Here is a 27,874-nt window from a genome sequence, read left to right on the forward strand (position 1 = left end):
ACCAAGCAATCATCACCATCATAGTGAGAGTGTCTTATGGGTCCTGGAGGCCTCCAATAAGTTTTGCAAATACTACTGTGACATTGAAAAACCGAGCCTGGCACACGCTAGGGAATGTAATTCCGTCAAGTCACTCTCATCCTCCATCGAAACCGCCACGCTGCAAGCCGTTTGTAGAGCTCTCTGGGACCCTGTGAGATACCTCTCTGCGCCCAAGTATAGCTGGTTCTCCGTCAGTGGGGGCAGAATTAAAGGCCCGCCCCTGTCCGGAATTCTGTTTCGGGCGGCGGCTTTCGGCCCGGCGGCAGTCTGGCGTGAGCGTTGGTTCTAGCTGAAGCTGTAGACGGTTGGACCCGGTGCTTGACAACGCCGTCTCTGTGTGCACGAATCGGCGAAAACTGCGGAGCAGCAGGTTGTGCATGGTTTCCACTTTGTTTCGGCGGGGGGGCGCGCCTGCGTGGTTTATATACAATCAACGGACGGGCGGCTTCTCTTGCCGGCCGAGGAGCCTTGTCGCGATCGTTCCTCGTCGGCTGCACACCTGGCGCTGGGTTTATCTGGGGAACGTCCTCGGTATTGGGCTCGATTGGTGGGATTTTCCACAGCGCAGTTGTCAGCCCCCTGCCTTCAAAGAGGTAGACAAGCATCTGCGCAGCCGATGCGCGGCGATCTGGATGCAGCCTGGCCATAGGCTCGAGCATAGATGATTGTGCGGCTTTGGCTTTAAGTACGTTGAGAACGCGGCCGTAGTTGTCAGTGGCCGGTGGGAACTCTTTAAAGCGTGAGTGCACTGCAGCTATAGTTGCAAAGAGGGACCAGATATCAATTTTGGAGCTCTGAGCGGCGTTAACTCCAGAGGCGCGTGGATAGAGCTCTGGAGCTTGATAGTAGGGGGTGCCACAAGACGTTTTGGCCAGCGATTGGTAATGCGCGAGCCCGAAATCGGCCAGCTGGAACAGGTAGCGGCCGTCGCTTAAGCACGAGTAGAGAATGTTGTGGGGCTTCACGTCCCGATGGATTAAGGCTTCGCTCGCAAGGTAGTCGAGGGCGCTGAGTATCTGTTCTGTGAAGCCTAAACAGAACTGGTCGGCGTTGTAGCTGGGTGGCTGCGACTTGGCGAGAGAAGCCAGCGACCCGGTTCGCAGGGGCATGAAAATCTCCGGGTGGGAAGTGTGGAAGAGTTGGTGCCCTAGATACTCGATGATGTGTTCCTAGATGGGTCGTTAGTCTCCGATGCGTTGTCTGTATGAGAACAATTGGACAGCACAAATGGACAGAATACATATAGACGGCATTGAAGGGGGGACTCACGTGTTTTAGCCTCTGCATGATCTTTATTTCTCTGTGAAGCAGAGCACGCGCTGCATCTTCGTTGCCGTGACTCTCAAGATCGACCACTTTGATAGCAAACGCGTGGCCAGAGGTCTGATCGACGGCTCGATAGACAGTGCCAAAGGCTCCTGAGCCTATATCCACGCGAAGTTGGCGAACGTCCCGGAAAACAGGATGTGCAGTGTTCAGTCTGGTAACATGCCACGACTGTGCCTCCGAGTTGTCGTTCTCCGTTGGCCGGTCGCGCGACCTCAGATGCTGCAAAAGTTGCACAGATGCTTGGTAGTCTTCAAAGGCGAGGGTTTTAAGACACCGGATGTTGTTGACAGAGTTGGGAGAGAAGGTGCGCCAGATCAAATCAAAACTGTAAGATGCAATGGAGACGCTGTAATTCTGCCCATAGATGATAACACCATCTCCCGTAATTTCCTTTCCCGCAACGACCTCTCCAGAGCTTTGCGTATTGTCACAAGAAGAATGTATCGAAAACGAGACAGATGAAACCCGTTTTGATCGGACAGATAAAAGTATGAGACGTGTAGCAGGGTTTATCTCAAAGGCGACGTGGATGGTAGACATGGGGAGTTTAGGAGTGCTTTCTCTGAGAATGAGGTCGGCATCTCGGCCGAGTCTGGTGATTACATGGCCTCGGGGCAAGGAGGGGACATGATAGCCAACCTCGAGGCCAAGGCCACGGTCGGAGCTGGACACAAAGCGCCTGTTGTCGGGGTAGAGGAGGGCGTCGTGGGCGACCTGGTTCGTGGGCACGAGGTGGAAGAGTGTTTTTGGATGCATTGGAAACGGCAGATGCGGAGTATGGAAGAGGAAGAGGAAGTGGAAGTCGAGGGGGAAGAAGATGGCGAGTACATGGCGCTGCAGGCCGCCCTGGTACGGGCAGCTATCGAGAGCCCGTACGAGGGTGTGACTGTTGAGCGTGTGACAGTTGAGGGTGTGACTGTTGACGTGTTCTGTGTTGCGATGTGCTTGGCCTGCCATACGCGCCCGTTTAGGTTTAGCAGCGTCGTTGCTTGGCAGCAGCTGTGCGGCGTCCTTCAGTCTTCAGTCTTCCCTCCAGTTCCTCTCTTCAGTCCTCCAAACCCCTCCCACGCCAAACCTCCCACAGTGTCATCCAAGCCATGCCGCCATTCCTAGACCGTGTCCAGCTGGACCACGCGCTGCACAATCAAGCCGTGCCCCTTCTCGAGGCGATCGCTGCAAACGACCATCTGCGCAACCGTTCCCTCAGGCGCTTCGAGCGCGACGATCCGCCCCCCTATGCCGAATCGACAGAGTCCGAAGAGTTCGACGATGCACCACCACCGCCCCTTCGCGGCGAGCTGCCAGAAGAGCTGCAGGCCATCATGGACCGACCTATCTGCACCGACGAACTGAAGCGATATGGCTTAGAATCCACGCTGCAACCCGGCGACTTCTACTACTCAGAGGCGATGCTCGAGAAATCCCGCGTGACTCGCTACAGGGCGAACAACATATTTCGAGGAGTGGAGGGCTCTCGGCGGCTGGGAGTCCTCGTTCGTCACAATGTCAAGCGCCGCTGGGAGAAACTTGGTGTCTGGAATCCCGAGTGGGGTTTTCCCGGCCGTAGGGTGCAGCCGAACGACGACGTCTTTAGGTGGAAGTGGCCATGGCAGCAACACGAGGCAGATGGCTCCGAGCCCAGTGACTTGTATACGCAGCAGCTCCTTGCACGCGCCCTACACCTGCGCCAGGGCCTACGTCGCGGCGAGAGCTCCCCCGTGATCCCACGCTCGCACCTTAAACGAGATGCGTCCGTTTCTGAAGCCGAATCGTTCATCATCTCTAGGCCTTGGTTTATCTTTCAGGTCGAAATAGCCGAAGAAAGAGCGCGGCACTTTCGCCTCTCTAACGAGCAACGACAGCGCTATCCACACTCGGCCCACATGCAAGTCATCGAGTGGTGGAAAGAGCGTGGGGACTGGAGAGATGAGTTCAATAGAACCGACTGCGTTACTTCCTGGAAATGGTCGCACGAGTCTCCCTCCCCAGAGCCTGAAGATCTGACCCCCATCAACAACATGACATCCAGCCCACTGGACACCGCAGATATAGACTTCACTGCCTCCGAGGTTGATGATCTAGAGACCATTGAGCTTCCGCCTTCTGAACACCCCCCACATTTCTGGACCATCCCTGATGGATTCGGGTTTCGGACTTATCCTGGACAAACCATAGACGTCAGCGCAAGTGTTGAGCAATTGGCTCGGGATTTTCCGCCTCCCTCCGTTCCCAACCCGATTAGACTCTTCGGGCCAACTTCACCGCCCCCAAAAGAACATGAGGACGCGTCCCTGGAACTCGAAGAGAAGTTATCCACGCCGCCGCAACAAGACCTCATGAGCCCTCCACCACAGAACCCGCAGCGCCGGAGTCAGCGCCAGCGCCAAGCGCAGGGTAAGGTTACCAAGGCCAAAGACCAGAACACTCCCCCGCCACCCCGTCGTAGTGCCAGAATCGCTGGCATGAAACGCCCCGCCGACCCGCTGCCTTTGCAAGCAGCGCCGAACAAGAAACCCAGAGGTAGAGCAACACCAAAGGCCGCAGTACCTGCCACTCAGCATACCACGCCAAAAACTCGGCGCAGGAAGCCAGGACGTGTGGTCCCCGCACGCCCCCCGCCAAAGGAGTCATCAAAGACTCGGTCCCGACGAACTCCGAGGATAAGGAAGAAGACCTAGGAGTAGAACTAACAGGCGGTGGAAGAGCTGAGAAAAGGATGCAGGATGTGGAAGCGCCGGTAGCAACTCTCCACTAACCCCGCAACACCGAACGATCATCACCATCAGAGATAAGAGCAGAGACTGATATGAGGTGAAAACACTAAATGTAGGACATATTTAATCAGGGAAAAGAAGAAGAAAACCCTCATTCGAAATCGAAATCGCCTACGCAGTATGCCAGCTGTGTGCGAAGAGCCTGCCGTGAATCTCCACTTACCCAGCAACGTTCTACTACATCGTCGCGCTTCACAGGACTACTTTACCATCTACCACAATACTGTAAGACGTGTTACCTCTCTGCACACCTACACCCACGGCCGCAGCCCTCCCTCCGTACTCTTTCTTGATAGCAATGCATCCCCGCCTCAAAAGCCATCATCCCCATCAGAGAGACCTAGACCACACTCACCACGCACGCTTGGTTTAAAACAGCGATTTGGAAACTATCCCATCTCCCTGGAGGCCCCCACCGCCCTATCCTATCGCTTGTCCAAAGTGAAGTGAATCGAAATACACACTCCCCGCAGGAAGAACTTACTTCAGAGTCCTATCACATCTGTTTCTAAGCTCTCAAGCATCCCATACCATCCCCATCGCCTTCTTTAACAAATGGCGCATGATACAGACAGCATAGGTAGGCAAGCTGGCACTTCAACTTCAACTTCGGCTTCGGCTGAGCCTGGCTTGCTTGCTTGCTTGTAACTACAGCTACAGCGTCGCAGGATAGAAAGGCAGAAGCATGTAAATTAAGCTGATATTTGGTTTCATACGTATAAGCGCGTGGATTAAGCTCAGGCTTCCAGTTGTGAGGCGTCTTCCAGCGGGCAGGGGGCAGGGGCAGCATTCAGAGCGCATTCATTTCCTTAACATAAGATAAGACAAGGCAGGAGATCAACCTATTAGCAAGTCTCACTCTCCTGGAGAAATGAGAAAAGCTTCCGCGGCGCATTAGTCTAGCACGTCGAGTTGAGTTGTGGGAAGGAAGGAAGGCCGTGAGTTTTGTTACGCCGGTCGGTCGGTTTGACTTAATATCTTTAGGTTACTGTTACTGTTACTGTGAACTGGATACCCGTGATCGTGCTCGTGCTCTCGTGTACCAAACTAAGATTAAGGATACCTAGGTACGATGTCGCATTTCGCATTGGTGATGTGATATAGAACAGTAAGTAGTCGTAGTGTAATCCAATCCAAATCCACTCAATCTCGAAACTACCCACCCACCTTCAAGTATCAACCCACATCCAATCCACATCAGCTAGCTAGCCAGCTAGCTCACAATCCCTCCCCCTCCCTCCCAAACAAACCACCACTACAGCCCTCTCAATCAATGCCCATTCGCAACCCCCATCTTCTTCACGCCCTCGCTCAAAAGCCTCTCCACCTCCTCCTTATGCTTGCTAAAGTTATCCACGAGGTTATCCCACATCTTCGGCTCTATTCATTTCGCGTTAGCACAATCCACTCAATCCAATCCACTTGATCCCCTCCATTCCATCCAATCCAATCCAATCCCCTCCATTCCCTTCCACCCCAGGAAAAAAAAAAAGGGAAGGAGGAAACTAACCATGCTCATGCTTCTTTTCACTATTCCACGCCCAGTCGGTAATAGTAAACGGGCGCGAGCTCTCCATCATAAAGGCAATCGCGTCCTTGGAGATGCGCATCTCGGGCGGGGGTTCCGCGCTCGCGGCTTTGAATTCTTCGTACGCGACGCCGTGGGGGACGAAGCCTGGTTTTAGGGTCAGTCGGCGTTCGTGGTGTGGTGTTGAGAAACGGTTAGGAGGAGGATGCTGGCTGGCTATGTGGTGACTTGGCTTGACTTACCGCATTCGAATGATACGCCGCCGGGTTGGAATTCGTCGGATCGCCCGGCGTACTCGCCGTAGATGAGGCCCATGAGCTCGGACGCGGCGTTCCTGTGGTAGTACGGCGGCCGGTACGTGTGGCTCGCTACATCCCATCTCGGTGAGAAGATCAAAAAGTCCGCAAGCGGAGCAGTAGGATCGCGCGAGGGCGCGGTCAAAACACAGAAGATGGACGGATCGATGTGGTCGACTGTTCCCTAATGAGCGAAACTTTCTTTCCGAGAGTTTGGGCTGCTACATACCCGAGATCGAGCCGACGTTGACGAACTTGGTCAGGTCGTACTTGTACGGGACGTAGTTTCCGTGCCAGGCCACGACGTCGAAGGGCGAGTGCTGCTGCGTGCTCTTGAAGAACTTGCCGCCGAGCTTGTAGATGATTTCCCACGGCTCCTGCTCGATTTCGTATTTCGCGACCGGGTGGAGGAAGTCCCTGGCGTTGGCGAGGCCGTTGGCGCCGAGGGGTCCTGTTAGTGCGCTCGTCAGTCCCAGTCCAACACAGAGGTGGGAAATACGTGTCTCGACTTACCTAGCTCAGGCAATTGGAAGTTTGATCCCCAGATTTCCAGGATATATCCGCGCGTCGGACCATCGGGCAGCTTCACCTTGAACCGCTGGCCGCGCTGGATCACGCATATCTCGCCGGGCTGCACATACAGCATGCCGAACTCGGTCTGGATGTCTAGGGCGCCTTGCTGCGCCACAATCAGATAATCGCCATCCGAGTTCACGGTCGCGCGCCTCTCCATCGACTTGTTGCAGAGGAAGGTGTGTCTAAATTTGGCGGTGCAAAGTCAGCGCCGTCCATCAAAAATAGGGGTTCAGTGCCTCTGTGTCTTAGTTGGTTGGCTGCCATATCGCGAAGTGCTGCATAGGTAGCACCTCTACGAGACACAGACACTATTTGCAAGACACGAGTTTGCACCCAAGGCCTACGTACACTGCCAGCCCCTCGCGCAGCGTGGGGTCACCGGACCCAGCAATCGTCTTGAGCCCGGAGACAAAGTCGATGTCGCCATCCGTGGGGATATCAAACGGCAGCCACGCAAGCTGCGTCGGCGAGATGTGGACGCGCTTGTTGATGGGAATAAAGCACGCTTCGGTATCTTCGTTGTCCGGGAGTTCAGTCTGTGGGGGTGTGCGTCAGCTTATGACGTCGTCATGGTAAGACATCGCAACAGGAGGGTGTGAAGATGCGTATGCAGCTGTGCCTCCATCGTGCCCAGATCCGAGTGCCGGCGAGCTCCGCTTAGGATTCCACATGGCATCCGAAAAGGTACCCCTGGCGACCTTTACGGCCTAATGTGGAAATGCAATAGCTCCCGCATGCTTCTAAGGCTGACCGCTGACTGCTACACAACCCCCGGATTTCGCACATCCGCGCTTGCCCCTGGATATAAGGCTGACAGTAATCGAGAAAGGCATCTTACAAATCCCTGATGAGCAACCGCCGGCCGAGCTCTGTACAGCCTAATCCCCAGAGTCAGCGCACAAACTCCCCGACGCAAGACACGCTGCATTCAACTCACCATGCTTTCTTGTTCATATGTCTCGGCGCAACGAAGGCAGTAGCGGTCATCTGCTCAGCATAAAGTCCGAATCTGACGCATCGCGGACTATTTTGTCCGTGAGGAATCGTGCCTAAACAGCGAACCTTGCGGTCAGAATAAGCTCACACGCCATCGACGTGAGTATCCTCTCACCCGGAACGGCCTCGCTTTCGAACGAGTTGTTGAACCCTGACTGGTACTGGATTGGGCGGCGTCAGCAAGGCGGAGCGCCAGGATGATGGCTGTAAGCTCACCTCATAAGGGTCGTTCTTCCTCGTGGCGAAGGAAGGAATCGTGCCATCTTTCTGCGTCTCCGCCCAGTGGAAGATCTTCTGGTAGTCTTCTGTTTGCGCAGGCATCGTGTCTGCGGATATTGCTCGTGCGTAGGGCGTGGAGGAAAACCGGGGTTGCGGTTACGCTTCGACCAACGGCGTATGTAAAATTGAAAGGCACACGTCAACGGACAGAAGAAAGAAACGATTGATGAAATAAAAGCGCCCTTCGAGAACTGAGAAGTAGATCAATCGACCCCACATCCCATACCGACCTCAGGTCCGGAGCAAGGTGGGGCATTCTCACGCCTTGGGATGGGGCAAATTGAGGCTCCCATCGTTGCAAAGACGTCTTGAAAAAGTATAGCCCACAGGGTCTGTCCAATCGCTGTTGCTACCGACGTGAAGCTCCAGACTCTCGAACGCGTTGATTCCGCGGTCGACGTCGCGATTCAACTGCCGACGAGCTTCGGAGGGGTAGCTCCACGGCCTGACGCGCAAACTACCAATATGCGGTTAGCCTTCCTCATCTTCTCTCGCCATGCCATTCGCTCCGCCTCCGGCAAAATCATCGGACCGGGCGCGAACCACGTGGAGACGTAGCGGGGTTGAGCATTGTGAATGTCTTTCTAAGCTCTCTGTCAGCACTCTCTCTTTCTGTCGAGCCTCGGCAGACAAGGCCAAGCAACTCCATATCACTCCACCGACCAAGGCGTCCGGCCTCATTAATGCCCTTCGCGAGATGAGAAGCCACAATAACCTTCTTTCAGCCCTGCCAGACATTTCTCACGCACCTGTGCGACCGCCCAACACCGGGCCTCGCCTATGTGCAACCACTACCCCATCTCGCATACCTTTCCATCTCGAATCTGGCAGTCAAGCTCATGCGAGTGAGATCATTGTTGCACCCGCTCTCGTAACGCGTACCAGTTTCCAATATCTCTGCGGTCTGGGCGCGGCGTTCGCTGAGATCCATCATTCGACTTTCCCCGTCCGTCTGCTATTTAAAGTAGCGCAATACTGTGCCGCATCGTGGACCGCGCGGATGCAGCTAGCAAACCAATATGCGCTGCAGCCCGTTCGGACGGCCTGCTTCCAGACGAGATTGCGCAGCTATGATGTAGTAACGTTCACCGTTCGGAAGCAGCCGGAACGCGCTTCCCGCAAATAGCGACACAGTCTGGTACTCCATCCCGCCTGAGCAGCTGGCCGTCCTTGATGACAGATATCTAGACCAAGATAGAGCGGGTGCCAAATGTTGGAGGTGGCTTGCCGCTTGCGTGCAATCCACACCTGCACACGTTGTGGCGGAACGCTCGGGCCAGTGCGGGGAACGAATGTCCGTATGCACTTTGTCGATCGCATCCCTGCAGAACACCATCTCGTGAATATCGACCGAAACGCGAGATCATGGGGTCTTTGCCCACCCCTCCCAAACACCAAGCGCTTAGTCGAAACAGACAAGGGGCGAGGGCGAAACAGGATAGCCATGACCCGGCTGGGAAAGCCGAACTGCGATAGCGTTGCATCAAGACCCCTTTCATGATGCCGTCGAGCAGTCGCACTTTAGAGTATATCATGACGGGCGCTAACTGTGCCTTGCACATTGAGCTCGAGCCGGTAGGATCCGGGGAGGGCAAGAACTGCTTGATCGAGCACGCCCAGCTGCGTTCGATATTGGAGACGAGAAGTATGCCTGCTTGATCGGTGTGTGAGCCTGCACGGAGCATTCGCAGAGTGATTATTGGAAATGCGCCAGCCATCGAAGGTCGGAGGCTGGGGAGTCCGGGCAGCCACGAGGGAAATGGGGAAGAGATCGCCACGAGTTGGCCCGGAGAAGCCAAGCAGAAGTAAGACAAGACCGACGACCGCTCCGGACCGGCACCTGTCAGGCGCAATTGCTAAGAAGAAAGACCGTCGCAACCGACTGCCGCCACATCCGTCGCATGTCGTTAGCGCTAACAAGGCCATTTACAGATGAGTGAAGATGTTGATGGGAAGTGTGGTCGAATTCCAAGAGAAGTCGTGCGCTAGATACTAATCTGTAGGCCTGAAGCCCTGGTGTGGCGCATCTTTCTACAACCTGCATGAGCGTGAGGCTGCTGCTGATCAATCAGAGAACGAGGATGCTCAGCGTGAAATCGTGGTGTGCATGACAATGCGACGTGATTACCAGACTGATCCATTCTGGAACCCCCGGTCGAGAGGTGTTTGCTTCGACTACCGTATCCTGTTTCCGGACCCATTGTTTGTTCGAACGCGCGGCACGCCGCTGCCTCGAGTATACTATTGTACCACAGCTACACATCCACCGCAGTACTCGTACAAGTTTCGCTGCCTTGGCTCAGTCGTTCATCCAGGCTGCGACCCGGTTGCCTCCAAATCGCGCAGCAAACCGCAGGCCGGTGGAGCCCAGGGGGAAATAGGACACCAGGTACCAGATGAGGGCGACTATTTGCAAGATGGACGCGATGAAGGTGAGAACGGTGCTGTGAAGCTATATCACGCGGACAGACCGTCAGCGAACACGGACACACGACTATCGATAAGCCTAGTGTGGGGGGTCGAAGGAAGGGAGTGCGACAGGGTTTGCGCGGGGGGTGTTAAATATGGCAGGGATAGGGGACAAACGTACTCCGAGCGAGGCATACAGCGTCAATGCAATGGCGCCAAAGTAAGCAGCCGTAAAGGGCAGACGAGCGCCCGAGGCGAGATGGGTCACTGCGTTGAATCAATGTTAGCACCAGGCTGAAAGGATGTGTGCGATCATCGCATCGCGAGAGGCTTTGAAAAACGTACCCCAAGCTCGCAGACCCATCATGACAGGCCAAGCCGCCAAGAACAGAACGCTGCCCATAGTCCATCTGAGTCAGGCAATAAGGTTAGCTTCAGAACTCCTGCAGCTGATGTGTGGAGAGCTAGACCGAAGAGAAGTTGGAATTAGGTAGGCCCTTCTGCAGCGCGCCGGAGCTAGCACCCGCATGACGATCGACGAAAAGGGTCTAACGCCGATCGTCCAGTGGCTAGAGAGGTCATGAGTGGCACACCCCCAAGGGCATCGACTGCCATTCGCCGGAATCGATCGCCTGCACGCCGCGAGCAGTGCATCAAGGACCGCAGCGGGTATGTCGAAATCCCTGAAGGGGCTGCATGATAGTTCGCAGCTTTGCCGGGGTACGGATGCGGTATGTGCCACTCCTCGCTGCCTCATATGACTTCACGACTCCAGGGCGCTCTGCAAGGCCTACTCTGATTGACTCGGAGGCAAAGGAAAACTGGTTCAACTTGCAGTATGGCGAACTTCCTAGGCTTGACGAGGAAGACGGGCGTAAACATGAGGGCAAAGCAGGTAGCAAACATTGCCAAGGCTGCAAGCATGAGTCCACCGAAGACCTGAGGTCGCGGTCGATTAGCAAATGTTCGGCATTCGTACCACGAGAGTGCCTTACGAGCATGCGGTCCCATCGGCTCACTGTGAGACGTAATGTTAGCAAAGCTCAACTGAATGCTGGCGGTGAACGGGTATGCAAGCCACCTGCAATCTACGCAGGAACTCCCTTCTGTCACCGTTGGAAGGCCGATCGCTGCATCCCAGACCAGGTGACGCGCAAAGGGTCCCCAAAGAAAAGATAGCGAGTTTGAGGCAAGAAGGCGATGTGCTGCACCAAGTTTTCCCATGTAACTCGCGTACGCGGACCATGGGAATTTGGCTGTGCATCTAAGACTAGCCTCGCGCAGTGCCCTTTGGCGCGATCACGAGGCACCCAAGCGAAGTCAAATGGCACCGAGAAATAGAAGATGGCAATGCGCAGCTCTTCATGCCTCGGGGAGTATCGTAGGGTAGCGCTTCAATGAAAGGGGTGCAGGCAGTGAAGGCAGTGACGGCTTCAAGGAATCCAGCAGCTTTCGCCACTGCCTAGAACTAAGAGGGGACTTACGCGCAAACCACCCTTCTTCTTCCTCCCTTCGCGTCGGCGCCGGGAGAGGAGCCCCGGGATTCTCAGAGGTCGGGAGCCTAACATAGCCCCCGGATCCGAACGGGTTCAGGTTCTGAAGCCTGCCCAAGATGGTGGGCGACGAAGTGTTCACGGGGACGTCTGGGTCTCTTCTGCTCCAGCCCAGCGAGTTCATCGAGTCCCGAAACGAGGCGGACGCCATATTTGCTGGTCAAACAGTGCTGAATCGCAGCGAGGCCACGAGGTGTTGGAGGCTTCCACAGCGGAAAGCCTGTTTCCGCGGGCGACGGAGAGGGTGTATAGAGGCTCGCGAGCCGAGCACGGTGTGCAGAACGGTACCGAAGAAGCTTTTCGAGGAGCCGCAGCAGGCGACACAAGATATGCGCGCCCAGGTCGCCACTGGGGACGCTGCCGCGGAGGGGGCACCCTGGCTAAGCGGCCTCAGCGGTACGCCTGAGTCCCGGCTGCGGTGTGTGGCTTGTGAGGCCGTGGGAGGTGGGTACGACGAAGCGGGCAGCGGCGTTTGTCTACGGAGGATTTCGTGCAGATGATCTCCACCGCGTCGCCTGCAGTGCGAAGGGCAGACGTCCAATGACAGATGTCAGACACGGGTCTCAGACAGCGCGACCGGTGCGCGAGGCTTGTGACGAGGACGCGCTCTCGCAGGCGTGCGGAATGGCGTCGCTGGCGGAGGCAGATGCGGTGCCGGGGGAGCTGGGGGGCAGGCGGCGCGGGCAGCCCGTGGCGGCAGCGATTGGCTGGGAGGGCAGAGCGGCGGGCGGAGGGGGCACTGGGGAGGGTAGCGTCGCGGAGGGGTGGAGGGGGTGCTCGCTGGGAGCCTGTCGGAGAGAGATGGGAGGGTGTGGCCAGGTGGTATGCCGCCCACAGTCTGCGTCGGCTCGGCGTTGATGCTCTGGGCGATCGCCAGCCCGCGTTAGCGCCGTCCGCCTTCCCGGAAAGCCGGGGTCGTCGCGACCTCAACTGCGCAGCACCCACACCGGGCAGGCCAAGGCAAACCAGACGCGCGCGGAGGGTGGATGATGCGGCGATGATGGAGAGCGAGCCCGGCCGTGCTCGACGGTTTGCTGGTGAGTCATGTCACCGCCGGCGCCCTCCTGGTGCGCTTTGTGGGAATGTGAGACCTGGGACCGTCCCCTTCCTCTTCCTCTCGCTCTGGATGACCATCTGCGGCCGCCCTGTCCGGGAACAAGCCGCCGCGCAGGGGGGACGGCCGTCGTCGTGGAGGCCTGCATAGTAATTCAGCGGCCGCAGGTGTGGATGATGGACAGCCACACTGGAGGCAAGGCGACAGGCGAGGTCAGATAGAAAGAGCCGCGCTGAGCAGAGCGTATAAACTGCGCGCTCCCGCATCGCTCCGGCCAACCACTACCGTCCTTTTGTCTGCGCTCGCTGCTGTCCGTTCGTGCCCCTAGCGATCTCTGCAGACGCTGTTCTCGAGACTACAGTGCATACACCACACCGTACGCGCCGCATCGCACCGCAGCGCGAGGCACCAGTACGTCATCCGCCATCTCGCCATCTCGCCGTCGTCTGCAGTACCACGGCGGCTGTCGCCAGCGCCCAGCGATCCCCGTCGCGCTGCTGCACTACTGGGACGTCTGCTCGTCTTTTGCCGTCTCCGCTTGGCTGCGAGGAGATCGTGTCTGCGCCGCCTGCCATTCGATCGCCTACCGTCCACCCTTGGCGCCATCGTCGCCGGCCCGGCTGGCCTCTTCTTCACCGCTGCGCAACACTCCACACCTGAACCGCCCATTTCAGCAGCCTCTCTCGCCCGTCGCTCCCCTGAGGCCCCTCTCCACGCCGCCAGACGCTTGCGCAGACCGCTGCTGCGAGCGCGCATTGTTTCCGCTGTAGGCGCCGCCGCCCTATTGAGCCATCTATCGCCGAAACATCCCACTCGAAGATCCCCCGCTCTCCCCAACCCACATCACTATTTTACCCACCCGGGTCGCACAACGCCCGCATCTCAAAGCGCACCCCCTCCTGCAATTGCGCGCCCGGACGAGCCCGCCGCCGCCGCCGCATCCTCGCCCGCACTCCCTCTGCGCCCTGCGAGAGCCGACCCGGCCCTCAAAGAGAACAAACCTGTGGCACCGAGCGCCGTCGTCCGAACGCCCCCACTCGTCGAGTTTGCTCCCTCCGAGCGCGGCATCTATCCGGAGGACGAACGCCTGCTGAAGCCCTTCGAGGCCCGCTGTGCGAGTCCCCGCCTTTGATTGACTGTGTGGTCCGTAGCGAGGTGAGTCAACGCCGCCCGTCGCTCCTTCCTCCACCCAGCGCCCCAAGCCTGGGCCGCGCATACCACCTGGGCATCCCCCAAACGGACGCATTGGTGCTGTGCTACGCCTGTACCGACTGTTTCTCTCCTTTGGGTGTCTGTAGCACCGTCCCCACCACGCCGAGGCACAGCAGCCGCCGAACGCTCGCCTCGCGGGTTACCTGCCTGTGCGCCACACCTATGCAACCAGCCCTTCAACTGCCCCAACACTCCCTGTCTGTGGTCCTCCGCCGCTGACATCTACTTACAGGCCCGGCCCGAGAACCACAGCCACGAGCACTGAACCCCTCTGGACGACGTCCCGCCGAAATAGGCTCCCTGCGCCTCACCCCTCCCTACATTCACGCCCCGCCAATATCCACTCCCTTGGGTGGCCCTCGCTCTACACCGCGGGGATCAATCGGGAAACAGCGCTGCTGGGCGTGTGCAAGCTCACAGCCCGCGATAGCTGTGTCCGGTGAGCCTGAGACCCCCGGCAGCGAGGTGCAGATGCCTCCTGCTACGAGAGCTGCGGGGCTAACGCTTCTTATGCAGACAAACACCCTCTTGCCCTCAAGAGCACAGAAGGCTTGCTAGCGATATCAAGCCTCGCAAGCGAGCGCGCCGAGCTTGCTTAGAGTGATCTTGTGCGCGCATCATAGCAATCGCCTTCCAAGGCCTTTATATGGTCACAGACCGTCTCGTGCTGCAATCATCCTGCAAGCCGGCGAGTGCATTCCGGAGTCACTCGCTTGGGTCGAAGACAGTGCGTTTCAGATCCTAGAGAACGGGGACCAGCATCGGCCCCGGCCTCACGCACCCACATTCCGGGGTTACTGCAACCTCCAGTGATGCCAGCGCCCAGTAAGTACGCCTCTGTCACATCCCCCACCCCTCCTTGTCATGAGGACACCCTTCGAGCACACCTCCATTTACCCTCACTCTCTATCCGGCCATATATTCCACCTACTTTCCCTCTCTTCTCCACTTCCTTTGCTCTTCACTTTCCTTCCTGTCGTCTCCATCATGCACTACGAAGGCATACTGACTATCCCCCAAGCGGACTCGCTTTTTACTCCTCCTTCTTCCTACTCTCCTCAGAAAACACTCTCGAGACTGGACCTTCGATTGGACTCCCACTCTGACGACAATCTAGACGCTGATATCTTCAACATGGCCGGAACAGGCTCTCCGACACCCTACATCAAAGAAGAAGTCGATGACATGCAGTTCAACCCCAACCGCTTCATCGGCCACAGTGGCTTCGACATGAATCAGCCCTTCGGAAATCAACAGTTCAGCTCTGCTCCAGAGAATGCGGGTGGCATCAATCCGTCCGATCTCACCATGAGCGGTAGTCTCAGCATGGGCAACCAGTTTGGTGGCTCGGCCAGCTACATCCCAGGTGGTGCTGGGATAGCGGACGACGAGCTTGCCGATTCCCTCGGGAACTTTGACCAGCAACAAGGATTCGATGGCTTCGGACAAGACAACATGAACCAGCAGGAGAACTTCTTTCATGGAAATGCCAACAGCGGGCACGTCGGTGGAAACCACCCTAGCATGAACCAGATTTACTCAAACACTCCTGACGACCTCCCCATCCAGAGCCCCTTCGTCCATCCCAATGGGTTCGACTTCAACCAATATCAGAGCACCCCGCAGCGTATGGGGTATCCTGCTGGCATGCAGACCGGTGCTATGCGGCAACGAATGCCGGCGACCATGAGCAGGAATGGTTCCGATAACCGCAGCCCCATGTCTCCCAAGACTCCTGCCATTGGTGGGCTCCACCTCGGCACCCCTGACTCCGGGAACTTCGCTTCCCAGCCCATCATGACCAACATGCACCGCCATCAGAAGAGTGTCTCCGGCCAATGGGACGGCACGCCCGGGAGTTCCCATTCTTGGATCGATTCCCCTACGCAGTCCCCACATACTGCGGCACTGCACCACCAACAAATCTCCGAGGTTATGCACTCGGCCAAGCATGCCTCCCTCCCAACTAAGGTGGATATCGGCCAAACACAAGACGCGAAAAAGCGTCGTCGACGAGAATCTCACAACCTTGTCGAACGCCGTCGTAGGGACAACATTAACGAGCGAATCCACGACCTGTCTCGACTTGTCCCACAACATCGCCTTGAGGACGAAAAGATCCGAAAGCACATCAACAACAACGGCCCCCTATCACCAACGATTGGCGCGAGCGGTCTCTCGCCGCCGCAGGCAACGTCCCTCTTGGCCGGCGGTACCGGGCGCCGTGCTGCTGGTAACATTACACAAGGGCTGCCAATCGAAGAGAAGGACAAAGGACCCAACAAAGGTGATATCCTCAACGGCGCCGTCAGCTGGACCCGTGACCTCATGTGGATTTCGTACAAGAAGATGCAGGAGGCTGATGAGATGGCTGCTCGGCTCCGACAACTTACCGGTGAGGAGTGGCAGACGGAGCAGACCGAGGAAGAACGCCGCATGCGCTCAGAGCTTTTTGAAGCAGTGGAGAAGAACGGCTTTGGCAGCTTCAAGTACTCTCGCGGCCCAGGGTCGGGGCTGCGAGTGCCCAAGCACACGAACCTTGCCGGCGAAGCCCTGAACCAAATTTCGCCACAAAGTCTAAGTCCAGACATGCAGAGCACCGGCAGCGGTTCCAACACGAACAGCACCCAGCAATACTGGTCGAACCAAAGCTTGAAAGAAGAGGACGAGTACACTGGAATGGACATGGGCTGAGCTCATAGAGCACATTCTCCTTCGCCGCCGCCGACACATTCTGCATCGTTGTCAGCTTTCCTATCATGATACCCCGGCGATACCCCGCAACACATGTTCTTGCATTCGGCATATGCATTCATTAATAGACTAGGAAGACGCATAGACTGCCGTGCACTTCCAAACCACAAGGGCCGGGCCTCGGACGAAGGGATAACACTATCCTCGCGTCTTTGGAAGCTTCCCAATCGCACGCGCTGTTTACCGTCTTTTGTGGTCTATTCGGCTCGCGCCGTCTCTGCTGGTCACTAGACGGACGGACCTTGCACCCATTGCATCGACATCCCCATCTCCTTGCATAACATGTCTCGACCGACCCGTCCGCATCATTATCATCATCATCGTCACCAACATCATCAACATCATCCACGGCGTCTTCGGAGTACCCCTATCGAGCATAGCCTTGCCGGCAGGCTGGAAGGCGTTCCTCGCCTGTGCAGCTCGGCGCGGAGTTTAGATATTTCTTCATGTTTGTCGCTTCCCGCCGTCTACCAGGGTTGCCATGTGCATCTCCTGTTGTAGAACTGGCGATGCGGTCCCCTTTTCCCTGTTTTCCGTTTCCGATTGGATTTCTTTCGCAATGCATGGGTGGGCCGAGTTCGGATATGTTTTATGGTTTTGCACATCGCCACTCCCGCACATATCTCTAATATTTGTTTCCTTTGTACTGCAGCGAGCAGAGGCATGGTTGGAGCTTGAGCGGCGTCTGGGAGCTCGACGCATTGCTGCCGTCCCGTCACGGACGGCCGCGATCGTCGTGACGGGTTATGGCTGGGTGGATTTCTATTGCCTATGGGTCTGCGTTTTTCTCGGGAATTTTTTTCTTATCTGCTTTTCCTCTTTCGACGGGATCATTCGGGATATGGATTTGGATTCATCATCTTTCCTAATACTATCGATATTCAACACATTTCATCCTACGATCTGTGCTTCCTGATGCCTTGTGCCCGGAGTTGATGCCTCGCGTTTCTGCCCAACGCCCTCTTCGTCAAACAGCGGCCTTACGCTCGGACGTGCGCCTTTTGATGTCGAACTCAATACTTGCTCCGCCTCCTTGGTTTATGCGGAAGTCGCTTTTCCCTGCACGTACGCAGTAGCGTCACTGATGTTGAACAGCCACCACCACAATTGCTACAGCCTTGTGTTGTGTTGTGTTGTCTCGCCTTGTCTTGCAACTGATTGACTGACTCGCTGGAGAAGGCAGCTTTATTCTTATTTCGCTTCGCTTCACTTTGCGCTGTATCGCAATCCCGCCAACCCCTGCCCACGCCTTTGTGAGTCACGGGGTTGGGTTGGGTTGGGTTGAGATGAGTTGAGGTGAATCAGTCACTGCCTGTCTGCCTTTGCGGAAAAGTCTCAATCGGGTCACCGAAGGAAGGTGGGGGGAAGCGGGAGTGGAAGCCGAAACATGTACTGCCTGACGACGACCGACAAGTGGACCTAAGCCCAGCTTTAGTCGGGGCTGGGATTGTGTATTAGGAAGGCAGGCAGGGAAATAGTTAGGTGGGTGGGTGGGTGGGTAGGTAGGTTGGTTGGTTGGCTAACTAACTGCGTACTGAAGGTTTTGGAGGAGGGGAGGGAAGAGACTCCCGCTTATATCTCCATCCCCTCCTCTCCATCCCTCCGCCCATCCACCCATATCCTACCCCTTCCTCTCCCCGCCTCACCTCTATATACCACTCCACCTTAACGACGAGCGGAAGAAACCCGCTATCCTACGAGGCAGATCTTAGCGCGGAACTGAGTGCGGAAGATGCTGGAAGGCGGAACAAAGGAAGCCTGGCAGTACTAAGATTCTTGTATCTATATCAAGCCCTCCGGTCTGCCGTCTAAGACATGTATAGGCTTCTCTGTCTCTCTGCTTAGATGCGAGGCGCACTTCCCCGGCCTTTGTACTTTATCCTGTACGCCTGCATCTACCTGCATAGGTATGCATATGCGCGTCATATATAACCCGCCCGTGACCATCCCATGCCATTCTATCCACCAGAGGAGACGAAACTTCTTTAGTTTGGTCGGAGCCTAGTCTATCTAGCAGCGCACGCCCGCCCGCACGCTGTGCACTGTACTGTGTGACTAGGTAGGTCTCAGATACGGTCGGTCTGCGCTAGTCTAATCTACTCTACTGGTCTGCTTGTGTGCGTGTGCCAGATTTAACTTTCTGTTGTGTTCGTGTGTCCGTGTAAGAGGAAGAGTAAAGGGGGGCTTATTATAGCGTCTGTTCTCTGTTGTACGGAGAGCGGAGAGCGGAGAGAGCTAAACTAAACACTGCGCTGCGCTAATGGATAGATCCGAAAGGAACGAAACGAAACGAAACGGAATGCTCAACATCTCTCTCTCTTCTCCGCTCTTCGGAAACCTGCCGTGTTTTAGATCGTGCTACGATTCGTTCGACATGACAAGACGGATAGATACATGCATAAGAATAGAAAGATGAAGATAACAGAGTCCCTTGACGACAGACACCTGCCGCGCAACGCAACGCAACGCAACGCGCGATCCCGTCCCTCCAAACAATTCCCCGCGCACATAATGCAATGCGAACGCCTTACCAATCCAATAATAAGACCCCCATTAAGCGCAGCATCTCAACAACCTGCAATGCATCCTGCACGCCGCGCCTCCTCACAACCAGCCTGCCTGCCGCAAACCGGTCTCTCCCCTCTGCCCTACCCCCTAACCCTCACCGCTCTCCCACACAAACATGCTTCTTCAAATCATCTGCCACCCACCCCTCGCACAACCCCACCCATTCCCACCACCAGAGCCTAAGCCCCCGACGTCACCATCCACCACATATCGTCCGGCCGCACGCGCCGTTTCAAGCCCGCGACGCAAACGCTGCCGACACCGGGGCGGGTTGGCTGTAGTCAGTTGAGTTGAGTTGGGGCTCGGTTGCGGGCAGGGCGGCCTAGTGGGGTGGGACGGGGGCGCCGTGCGACGTTACACTCATCGGCCGACGATCGGGTTGCTGATCTATTCTAGATCTGTTGGGGAAGGATGATGCCGTGTCTCAGTTGGATGTGCGGGCAAAGGAGGCGCTGCTGTCGTCTCTGCGTTAGCGGAGAGGGATGGGTGTGAAGAGTGCAGGGCATGTGAAGGTCGAAAATTGTGGCTATGCAATATTGAAGTCTCTCATGCATTTATTTATGTGCTGCGCTCGTACTGCGCGGGAAGGGTACTTGTGGCTCACCCGTCTGCTGTCGTGCTCGCGCTGCCGCGTAGCGACACTTGGTACAGTGGGCCCGGGTACCTCAACGTTTACAGCATGTTGTCAAGCTGTCACTCCACTTGTCTTTCCTCATTCTCTCTTCTGCGTCCCTTCTCCCCAGCATCCGTTCTCAACGAGCCCAATCCTTTGTTCAGCCCATGTCTCGTTTGGAGATGAGACAGCGATGCTGCATGGTTCAATGTGATGTAACCTGTCAAATCTGCAGCACCTTCTTGATCCTTTCGCATTCTTGTCCCCGCGGGGCTCGGATATGCGGGCCACTGCAGGAGGAAGCGCTGGGGAGAAAGAGCAGGAAATGTGGGGACGGCCAGGTCTCGGTTGCTCGGATGCTGCCGAACCGCAGACCAGGAGACCTGGGACCCTTCATTCCGATGGTACGTCGGCCTATCTAGGATGTCCGTGGTTTATCAGGTGTTTGCGATTGCGGTTGCTGTTGTGATGAGGTTACAGTCGCGGATGAGGCAGCATCGGCGTCGTCTCCGAAGCCCAGATTCTTGAATGAGTCAGGGGCCATGAGGTTCCTATCGATACGACAGAAAAGGTCAGCGCAGTCACTAGGAAGAGCTATTTTGGGAAGTGATGAGCCTTGCTCGGTTGCTTCCGAGGCAGTGTGACAGAAGGAAGCGGGGAGCGGGTGCTGTCGGAGGCGCTGAGATATGTGGAGGCGGGTGGAGTGGTGGACGACATCGGAGGATATTTGGACGAATGAGGTAGGGGATGCGCCCATCTGACAGCTGCGCCAGATGCGGCTGGATGCTGCGTTTCAGATCTTGACAAGAGGGGGAATGAAGGGTCGTGAGAACTCTCCCTTGCTTTATAGCCGACCCCCACCGCCTCTAGCTGTCCTGAAGCGTCCCGAATACCCGGTCGAAGTCACTTTGACAGGGTGGTATCACAAGGCCTTTTCCCTCCCTTGCTTGAAAGATGGAGAAAGGTGGCTTGAGACATGGTATATCGGGGTGGAGGCGAAGTGTGTGCGGCCGGAGAGCTGGAGTGATTGGACAAAGGAATGCGCCGGTACGTACCGCTCCATTCGGCAGGAAAGGTAAGATTTGGATAGATTGCGACATTCGGGGTCGTTTGTCCCGCGGTGGGATTTGATGCATCTGAGGTACGATGCCATGATGTGCTTGCATTCGCCTGGAATGTATCGTCAGCTGCTGAGGCCGACCGGATGGTTGGTGTTTTGCGGCAACGGTAGAGGTTGCTTCGGCCGGGGTGGGAAGTGGAGTGACCGACCGTCGTGATCGAGAGGAAAGGAACCTCGCTCGGGACTGTAGAATGTAGCGGATTAGCATATGCCCCTCTAGGTGGTTGAAATGCGCAAGTGAGAGAGCAGGGATGGTGAAGCTGCGTGCGAAAGCCGAGGTGAACATACGGAGTGGGCTTCTGGATTTTCTGTCCACCACCGGGGCCTCCAAAAGTACTCATTGTGGAGGAGGAGTATGACCTTGTTTCTCTCAGGGCAATTCGGCCGAATGGAAGGAAGGCGGGGTGCGGTGTCAATGGTAGTGATGAGCAGTCTGGTGAGTTTTTTGGGTTGAGTGAGCTCGAAATAAAGCCGGCGCGGGCCACCCGCGTGGTCTGTGCGGCGCATGCATGATCATTCACTATCCCTGCCCGTTCGGGATGACGCGCATCGCGCGTATCGTCCCTGATCGACCTCATCGCCTCGCCGTGAGTCGTAAACCAATACTGCTCCGACCTGCTCGACTGAGCTTGTCGCACATGGCTATCTTGTACAGAAACCAAATCGACACCTCCCCTATACTTTACTCTTTTGAGTTCGACCATGTTAACCATTTCGCTACGGTTTCTCCAATTGGGGTCCGCACCACACTTCGTAGGTGTTGAGTTGTCAATTCTAAGAAGATTTCCCCTAGTACTTCCCACTATTCCTGCCTAAGATCCTCACCAACATGGTCCGAATACCAAACTGCGAGAAGTACAATTTTTCTTTCTCCCGTTCTCCAAATACAAATTGGCGACAAAACCGCAGTGTCTCTTTCGTATTCTCTTCCCCTTCTACAGAAACCGACTTGAAACATATTCTCCAAAGCCTCAAAGTCTAGAAACCACTTCCACCCCTCGATACCTCAAACCACCAACATAAAATGAAGCTTCAACTTCTCCTCATGGTCTTCCTTGCCGCGTTTGCCATCTTCGCCAGTGCCGCAAACCCCAAAGGCTCGCACAAGTCCCACAAGAAGCTCAAGAGCCCGCCGAAACCGTCAAAGCAGAACCACAAAACGAAGGCCAACCAATTCGACAACGTATTCAACAACATCCCTGGTGGTCTCGACAGCCTCCTCGACGACATCGAGATGTCGCTCGGCAACGGCGCCACAGGATCCCAGCCGAACGGAGGAAAACGAGACAGCTCTGCTATTAAACAGCAAGTCCAGGACATCCTCAGCTCTCCCGGAATGGCCGCGATGCAGAATGATTTGGCGCAACAGCGGGCTGGCGGGGCGAGCTACGATCAGCTGATCGATTCTGCCTTCGATGCGATGGTCGGCAAGCGCGATGCGAAGGCCAAGGCTCAGGGTGCTCCGGTCAAGACGTGCGCCGAATCTTGCGTGGAGAAGAAACAGCAGCAGTGCTTTTTCGTGAAGGATGTAAAGCTGTCGGCGAAGGACTGCAAGACGAGCAAAGTTAGGAGCGATTGCAGGAAGAGTTGTGACAAGCAGTAAGGAGTTCTGGTAGTCTCTGGCATGAGGTCGCTTCGGACCTATTTTCTTGGTTGAGTGCGCATAGGGTATGCAAGTGTTGCCGGTGCTGGTAAGGTTAGTTGATGTTCTCTTGCGCTTGATTTGTTGCTCGAAGTTGTCGTAGATGCGCTCTGAAGCGCCACTCCAGAAAGTCTCCAGCGGCGGATACTTTGGCTTCTTCCGGAGTCCGGAGCCTTTTGGAGTGCTGTTTTGACCTACACTGGTGCGTCACGCGTGGGTTGATCGAATACATCGATCCTGTTAAAGGAACCCGAGTCTACCAAGCTGGGGGATACCCTTCTCAAAAGCTTTGCAAAGGTGAAGCCAGCATAAACTGCAAAGAGCATTGCACACTGATCATCTATTGAAGACGTTCAGGGTCCCGTATTCCATGCCCACTTGGGCCTATGATGCCTTTTCCAGCTGCGCTTTCCCCTCTCACAATCAGGGCGTGCAATAGCTACTCGCTCATATCCTAGGAGCCACTGCCATAGGAGCCTGCAGAAGGAGCAACGATGGCTGCCCTCTCTCAGAAAAGCTCTCGCTCATCCAACTTCTCCTCTTCAGCTGAGCTTCATCTCTCCCACATCAATTCGATATCGTTAGGAAGCACGACGTCTCTCGGCACTTCAAGATGCACTTCCACGCCTTCTTCATGGCCATCGGCCTAGTCTCAATCGTGTCAACGGCCCACTTCAGCACGAGTCCAACGACGACGGTCGAACTGATAACACGCGTCTCGAGCGAGCAATGCGTTCAGCCAACGGTTTACGTTACCACCACCATCACCACCAATTGTCCGGCTCCCACGCTCACAGCAGATATTACCGAGCTTGACATGCCTACGCATACCTCCTCTATCCCTGTTTCGAGCGAAGGCACACAGGCGGTTATCGACACCATCGTCCACACCGCTCCTAGCCTCTCCCTGTCCGCGTCTGGTACTCCGCATAAATCGTCTCTCACTCCGATCCCTTCGCCGACTACCGACATCGACATCGACGAGACATCGGGGGTTCAGAAGCCCTCCAGCACACTTTCGCCAGCTCGAGGTTGGACTACGACCACAGTCATCATAGAAACGACAATCCCCGCAGAATCCACCGGTACATCCACGTCGGCCATGGACGGAACAGTGACGATCACAAGCATCAAGACGGTGATCATGGGAACGCACAACATGTCTAGGCTGCCTGTGGCCACCGAGGAGGGCACAAACGCCGGAGAGCTATCCGTAACACATACGCTTCGGCACTTGACAGAGACCCTGCTTCCCGGAGTCCCTCAGAAGCCCACGAATGCCGAAGAGCCATCGAAGACGTCTCCAGTTCGGAGATCTACGGGGGTTCCTTCGTCATCCGCAAGGTCGGGCCGGAAGTCTTTCAGGAGGCCAGCGTCCCATACGGTTTCTGGAGCCACCGATGCTGGAGAGCACTCTAAGACGTCGTCGCCCTCAAAGACCACTCCTGAATCGACGGCGATTTCAACTGGCAGCCCTACGCCCTTCCCGAGCATGGTGAAGTTGAGAATGGGTCCTGACATGCCTCAGACCCATACACCTCCGACAATCATAACAAGGGAGACCATGGCTGCACCGAGCACGGCGCACAAAGACTCCCAGACCAGCCCTCAGCTCTCCTCGGCTACCGATAAGCCCACGAGCGTAGGAGAGCAACTAACCACTAGCGGACCAAAGCTCCCACCTTCACCAGGTATGTACACCTCCTTCAAGGCATCCAGGCTCCTGTTCACCCCCAATTTAGGAAACTCCTACAACGGCGCGCCCCACCAGCAAGCTATGAGGAAGTGCGAGTTCTACTGCGCCTTGAATTACAAGGCTAGCGCTCCTTGTGTTTTTGATTGTATGACTCGGTGGTGGCAGGGCCAAATGCATTCGGGATGGGAAAGCGGATGGTGAGGTTGGATATGCAGATTTTGGTTTGGATTGAGGATGGTGTTGTTTGAGGTGGAGGAAGCGTTTCCTTGTACTAATGGAGGGATAGGGAGATTATGACGGATTATGTCTAGTCAGCTGGTGGAGGGGTTGAGTTCCGTCTTTTGGCGTTCCGGTGGGGGCATGGCTTCCTAGCTGGCATGGGAGGAGGCTGTCTTGCCTGGTAGCCTAATAGCAGTGCTTTAGCTGATGAATGCAGCATCGTACAAGAACCTGTGACTTCAGTGTGAATTGCAAGTTGTTATAGGTGATATTTGGTGAAATGGCATAGGCGAAGGAGTCCATGTACGAAGTAGACCCTCGCTCCTTGGCATTCCTCAACTGCATCCAAGCTTCCCTCCCTCAGAGCTTACACGCGCAGAAAGCCTCGATTCCTCACTCGCCTTCAACACCAAAGGTATTCTGCAAGGAACAAATTGGGTTGAGATAGACCTTCGCTCCACATCATGGCCCCGCAGCGCTCTCGGCCGCTCTCCAAAGGTCTCTTTTCTCCGGCATTCTCGAAGCTCAAAACGTCCATCTACATTGACAACCTCCGGCCCGGAGTTCCAGTATCCTCCTCCCACTACATACGCACATTATCCTGGAACTCTACGGGCACGTTCATCGCGACAGGCGCCGCAGACAAGACGTTGCGGATATGGAACCCCGAAAAGACGAATGTCAAGAATTCCACCGAGCTGCGCACACCCGGAGCACCGGCGACGGTATCCCTCGAGCGCGTCGCATTTCATCCGATCAACGAGAATGAGCTGGCGAGCTGCAGTACTGACGGAATGGTCCGGTTCTGGGACGTGAGATCGAAGGCCAGCGTGGGGGAGGTCAGGGTCGGCGAGCAGCCTTTCGTGCTGGCTTGGACGCCGGATGGGAATGAGATTGTGGCTGGGCGCAAGGTTGGGTCCCTGCGGTCCAGACAGCGATGGGATGCTAATGGAGACAGGACAACGTCATCGTGCAAATCGACCGCGTCGCCCTCAAAACTGTCTCGGAACACCGTCAAGCGGTTCAAACGAATCAATGCATTATCGACTGGTCCGGCGACCACCTCTACCTCACCAACGGCGACGGCTACATCAAGATCCTGCGCTATCCGTCCTTTGAGACCGCGCTCACGCTCAATGCGCATACCTCTTCGTGCTACGCCGTCACCATGTCGCCGAGCGGAGAATACATAGCAGCGGGCGGAGGTGATGCTTTGGTATCGGTGTGGGACACGCAGGAGTGGATTTGCGTGCGCACATTGGACCTCACGTTCTACCCTGTGAAGAGCGTGGATTTCTCGTTCGACGGGAGCTACATCACGGCCGGGTCTGAGGAGAAGGACGAGAAGAAGCTACATATTGCGCATGTGGAGAGCGGAGAGATTGTGCATTCAATTGATCTCACGCAGGCGGCGGCGCATGTGGCGTGGCATCCGTGTCGGTATGTGCTGGCATATTCGGCGGATAGCCAGGGACTGAAGATTGTGGGCGGCATGGTTTGATTCTCTTTTTCCTGGGAGCATGGTAAAAGTTAGGCGTTTGGAGGTTCTTCGGGCAAGCAAGATACCCCTTTCTCACGAATCTGTCAGTCAATGGTACCACAATCACCTATCGGCTCGTATCTTGGTGCATAGAGTTCACGGCGTCCTTATACCAAGCTTGTTCTGCTACGGACGGCGTTCTCTCCGCCTTACAGCGATCCGTGGCGTCCTTCGGCCCATGACGGCATATCTGCAGGAACGACCCTTGCTTTCGGGGGTAAAAAATACCGATATCGACAGACTCAGACTCACTCCCACGCTATCTATACCGTTCTTCCAACGAAAACCCCTAATCCTCAACCCGCGGCAATCTCCGACAAAATGAACATGGACGTCCAGGCTCTTCTTAATACCGCGCACCTTTTCTCTGCGCGCCAACTGGTGGTGGTCATCACCGGCGGCGGAAGTGGTACGTCTTTTAAAGCTTCGAGCTACCCCGCCTCGCTCGCACCACCTCGAAGCAACTTTGCAATCTTGCACACAAGCATCCAAGCCAGCGCTCACTGCTGCAGGAATCGGCCTGGCTATAGCAGCCGCACTCTACCAGAACGGCGCATCGCGCATCTATCTCCTCGGTCGCCGCGCAAACGTCCTGCAAGACGCGATCAAGACCCTCGAGTCCTCCACCGACGCACCGCATGCCGTGCCCTGCACATTGACCGCTATATCCTGCGATATCACCGATCAATCGTCCGTGTCGGCCGCTGCCTCACAAGTCGCTAAAGAAGCAGGATATGTAGACGTGCTCGTCAACAATGCCGGCGTCACGGGCCCTCAGAACGGGCTACAGCTATACCAAGCGGAGTCGATCGAGCAACTGCGGGACACTATGCTGAAGGACTGGGAAGGCTGGCCCGCTGCGATGGCCATCAACACGCAATCCGTCATCGGCGTCAGCGCAGCCTTCCTCCCGCTGCTCGAAGCTGCGAACACACGTCGTGGTTGGGCGTCGGGCAAGGTCACCGGCTCCGGAAACCCGCGCCAGCAGGATAAATCGAAGCTCGAGGAGATCGGCGCAGACCTGGATGACGACCGCATGGCGCACATCATTACCATCGCCAGCGTGGCCTCGTTCATGCGCAAGAGCACCGCTGGGCTTGCATACAATGCGAGCAAGTCCGCAGCCGCGCATCTCGGCAAGATGATGAGTAGCTTCCTAAGCGAGTGGGGTATTCGGAGTAACGTCGTGTGTCCGGGGCCGTATCCGAGTGACATGACGGCGGGGGCTGATGGGAAATATGGCACAAACGAGGTGCCTCAGGGCAGGATGGGCAACCTCAATGATATCGCGGGACTGATGCTGTTCCTGGTGGGCAAGGGAGGCGCGTATATTTCCGGTACGGTGCAAGTAACGGATGGTGGAAGGTTGAGCGTGTTTCCGAGCACGTATTGAAGACATGACGGGATCTAATTTGACACTGACTGGAATATAACTGGGCCGCACTCAGTCCGTCGAAGCCATTCGGGCGGGTATTTCTAGAGCTCTTCGGCGTGCATTAGAGGCTGAATGATTTGGTCTACTGCGGCATGCGCAAATATGGCTTGTTTACGCTATCAGATCTACTCTTTGCCGTATATGTACTGAGTCTATGATCCTACCAACAGGCTAACAAAGTATATCCTCGCATCATCACACTCCCATCTATTGTAAAGCACGTCCAATCCTCAATCAAA

At 56.1% G+C, this 27,874-nt stretch overlaps 9 protein-coding genes across 9 annotated transcripts; 4 read left to right on the forward strand and 5 right to left on the reverse strand.

The window, feature by feature from the left end:
• Positions 1 to 7: 7 nt before the first annotated feature.
• BU26DRAFT_470599 (kinase-like protein) lies at positions 8 to 2,301 on the reverse strand. Its single transcript, XM_033825350.1, has 2 exons — positions 1,312 to 2,301; positions 8 to 1,211 (listed from the first exon to the last, which is right to left on the reverse strand). The coding sequence occupies exons 1-2, from the start codon at positions 2,125 to 2,127 to the stop codon at positions 249 to 251; spliced, it is 1,779 nt and encodes a 592-aa protein (XP_033675533.1). The 5' UTR covers positions 2,128 to 2,301; the 3' UTR covers positions 8 to 248.
• Positions 2,302 to 2,401: 100 nt separating this feature from the next.
• BU26DRAFT_207337 (uncharacterized protein) lies at positions 2,402 to 4,157 on the forward strand. Its single transcript, XM_033820608.1, has one exon. The coding sequence runs from the start codon at positions 2,469 to 2,471 to the stop codon at positions 4,047 to 4,049; it is 1,581 nt and encodes a 526-aa protein (XP_033675534.1). The 5' UTR covers positions 2,402 to 2,468; the 3' UTR covers positions 4,050 to 4,157.
• Positions 4,158 to 5,332: 1,175 nt separating this feature from the next.
• On the reverse strand, positions 5,333 to 8,089 carry BU26DRAFT_207390 (homogentisate 1,2-dioxygenase-like protein). The gene is made up of 10 exons (XM_033820611.1): positions 7,758 to 8,089; positions 7,657 to 7,702; positions 7,483 to 7,594; positions 7,384 to 7,423; positions 6,894 to 7,081; positions 6,483 to 6,727; positions 6,199 to 6,420; positions 5,916 to 6,146; positions 5,656 to 5,820; positions 5,333 to 5,525 (listed from the first exon to the last, which is right to left on the reverse strand). Exons 1-10 carry the CDS (start codon positions 7,860 to 7,862, stop codon positions 5,416 to 5,418), a joined length of 1,464 nt encoding a protein of 487 aa, XP_033675535.1. The 5' UTR covers positions 7,863 to 8,089; the 3' UTR covers positions 5,333 to 5,415.
• A 790-nt stretch (positions 8,090 to 8,879) lies between these two features.
• Positions 8,880 to 9,806, reverse strand: BU26DRAFT_207357 (uncharacterized protein). The gene has a single exon (XM_033820610.1). It carries the CDS (start codon positions 9,536 to 9,538, stop codon positions 9,005 to 9,007), a length of 534 nt encoding a protein of 177 aa, XP_033675536.1. The 5' UTR covers positions 9,539 to 9,806; the 3' UTR covers positions 8,880 to 9,004.
• A 313-nt stretch (positions 9,807 to 10,119) lies between these two features.
• Positions 10,120 to 11,933, reverse strand: BU26DRAFT_442580 (SFT2-domain-containing protein; the record flags this gene model as incomplete). Its single annotated transcript, XM_033824510.1, has 7 exons — positions 10,120 to 10,272; positions 10,411 to 10,496; positions 10,575 to 10,639; positions 10,753 to 10,837; positions 11,024 to 11,168; positions 11,225 to 11,247; positions 11,714 to 11,933. 7 exons carry the CDS (start codon positions 11,931 to 11,933, stop codon positions 10,120 to 10,122), a joined length of 777 nt encoding a protein of 258 aa, XP_033675537.1.
• Positions 11,934 to 14,927: 2,994 nt separating this feature from the next.
• On the forward strand, positions 14,928 to 16,742 carry BU26DRAFT_544981 (uncharacterized protein; the record flags this gene model as incomplete). The annotated part of the gene is made up of 1 exon (XM_033831766.1): positions 14,928 to 16,742. The coding sequence occupies exon 1, from the start codon at positions 15,036 to 15,038 to the stop codon at positions 16,740 to 16,742; it is 1,707 nt and encodes a 568-aa protein (XP_033675538.1). The 5' UTR covers positions 14,928 to 15,035.
• Positions 16,743 to 20,485: 3,743 nt separating this feature from the next.
• BU26DRAFT_386662 (uncharacterized protein) lies at positions 20,486 to 21,286 on the reverse strand (the record flags this gene model as incomplete). The annotated part of the gene is made up of 3 exons (XM_033822648.1): positions 20,486 to 20,534; positions 21,039 to 21,153; positions 21,253 to 21,286. Coding segments are annotated over 3 exons (198 nt in total), but the record flags the coding sequence as incomplete, so codon positions are not given.
• Positions 21,287 to 21,662: 376 nt separating this feature from the next.
• BU26DRAFT_526000 (uncharacterized protein) lies at positions 21,663 to 22,966 on the forward strand. The gene has a single exon (XM_033830640.1). The coding sequence runs from the start codon at positions 22,128 to 22,130 to the stop codon at positions 22,704 to 22,706; it is 579 nt and encodes a 192-aa protein (XP_033675540.1). The 5' UTR covers positions 21,663 to 22,127; the 3' UTR covers positions 22,707 to 22,966.
• A 2,049-nt stretch (positions 22,967 to 25,015) lies between these two features.
• On the forward strand, positions 25,016 to 27,825 carry BU26DRAFT_497908 (WD40 repeat-like protein). Its single transcript, XM_033826311.1, has 4 exons — positions 25,016 to 25,571; positions 25,619 to 26,143; positions 26,441 to 26,609; positions 26,713 to 27,825. Exons 1-4 carry the CDS (start codon positions 25,125 to 25,127, stop codon positions 27,591 to 27,593), a joined length of 2,022 nt encoding a protein of 673 aa, XP_033675541.1. The 5' UTR covers positions 25,016 to 25,124; the 3' UTR covers positions 27,594 to 27,825.
• The last annotated feature ends 49 nt before the right edge of the window (positions 27,826 to 27,874 follow it).

This window comes from Trematosphaeria pertusa (genome assembly GCF_010094035.1).
Source record: "Trematosphaeria pertusa strain CBS 122368 unplaced genomic scaffold BU26scaffold_29, whole genome shotgun sequence".
Classification (NCBI taxonomy): Eukaryota; Fungi; Ascomycota; class Dothideomycetes; order Pleosporales; family Trematosphaeriaceae; genus Trematosphaeria; species Trematosphaeria pertusa.

Coding starts and splice junctions, on each gene's coding strand:
- BU26DRAFT_470599 (XM_033825350.1), bottom strand. CDS start 2,127: ATGCATCCAAAAACACTCTTCCACCTCGTGCCCACGAACCAGGTCGCC. Junction 1,212..1,311: donor TCATGCAGAGGCTAAAACAC/GTGAGTCCCCCC, acceptor CGACCCATCTAG/GAACACATCATCGAGTATCT.
- BU26DRAFT_207337 (XM_033820608.1), top strand. CDS start 2,469: ATGCCGCCATTCCTAGACCGTGTCCAGCTGGACCACGCGCTGCACAAT.
- BU26DRAFT_207390 (XM_033820611.1), bottom strand. CDS start 7,862: ATGCCTGCGCAAACAGAAGACTACCAGAAGATCTTCCACTGGGCGGAG. Junction 7,703..7,757: donor GGAAGAACGACCCTTATGAG/GTGAGCTTACAG, acceptor CGCCCAATCCAG/TACCAGTCAGGGTTCAACAA. Junction 6,421..6,482: donor CTTCCAATTGCCTGAGCTAG/GTAAGTCGAGAC, acceptor GCGCACTAACAG/GACCCCTCGGCGCCAACGGC.
- BU26DRAFT_207357 (XM_033820610.1), bottom strand. CDS start 9,538: ATGGCTGGCGCATTTCCAATAATCACTCTGCGAATGCTCCGTGCAGGC.
- BU26DRAFT_526000 (XM_033830640.1), top strand. CDS start 22,128: ATGAAGCTTCAACTTCTCCTCATGGTCTTCCTTGCCGCGTTTGCCATC.
- BU26DRAFT_497908 (XM_033826311.1), top strand. CDS start 25,125: ATGGCCCCGCAGCGCTCTCGGCCGCTCTCCAAAGGTCTCTTTTCTCCG. Junction 26,144..26,440: donor ATAGCCAGGGACTGAAGATT/GTGGGCGGCATG, acceptor CGATATCGACAG/ACTCAGACTCACTCCCACGC. Junction 26,610..26,712: donor CATCACCGGCGGCGGAAGTG/GTACGTCTTTTA, acceptor TCACTGCTGCAG/GAATCGGCCTGGCTATAGCA.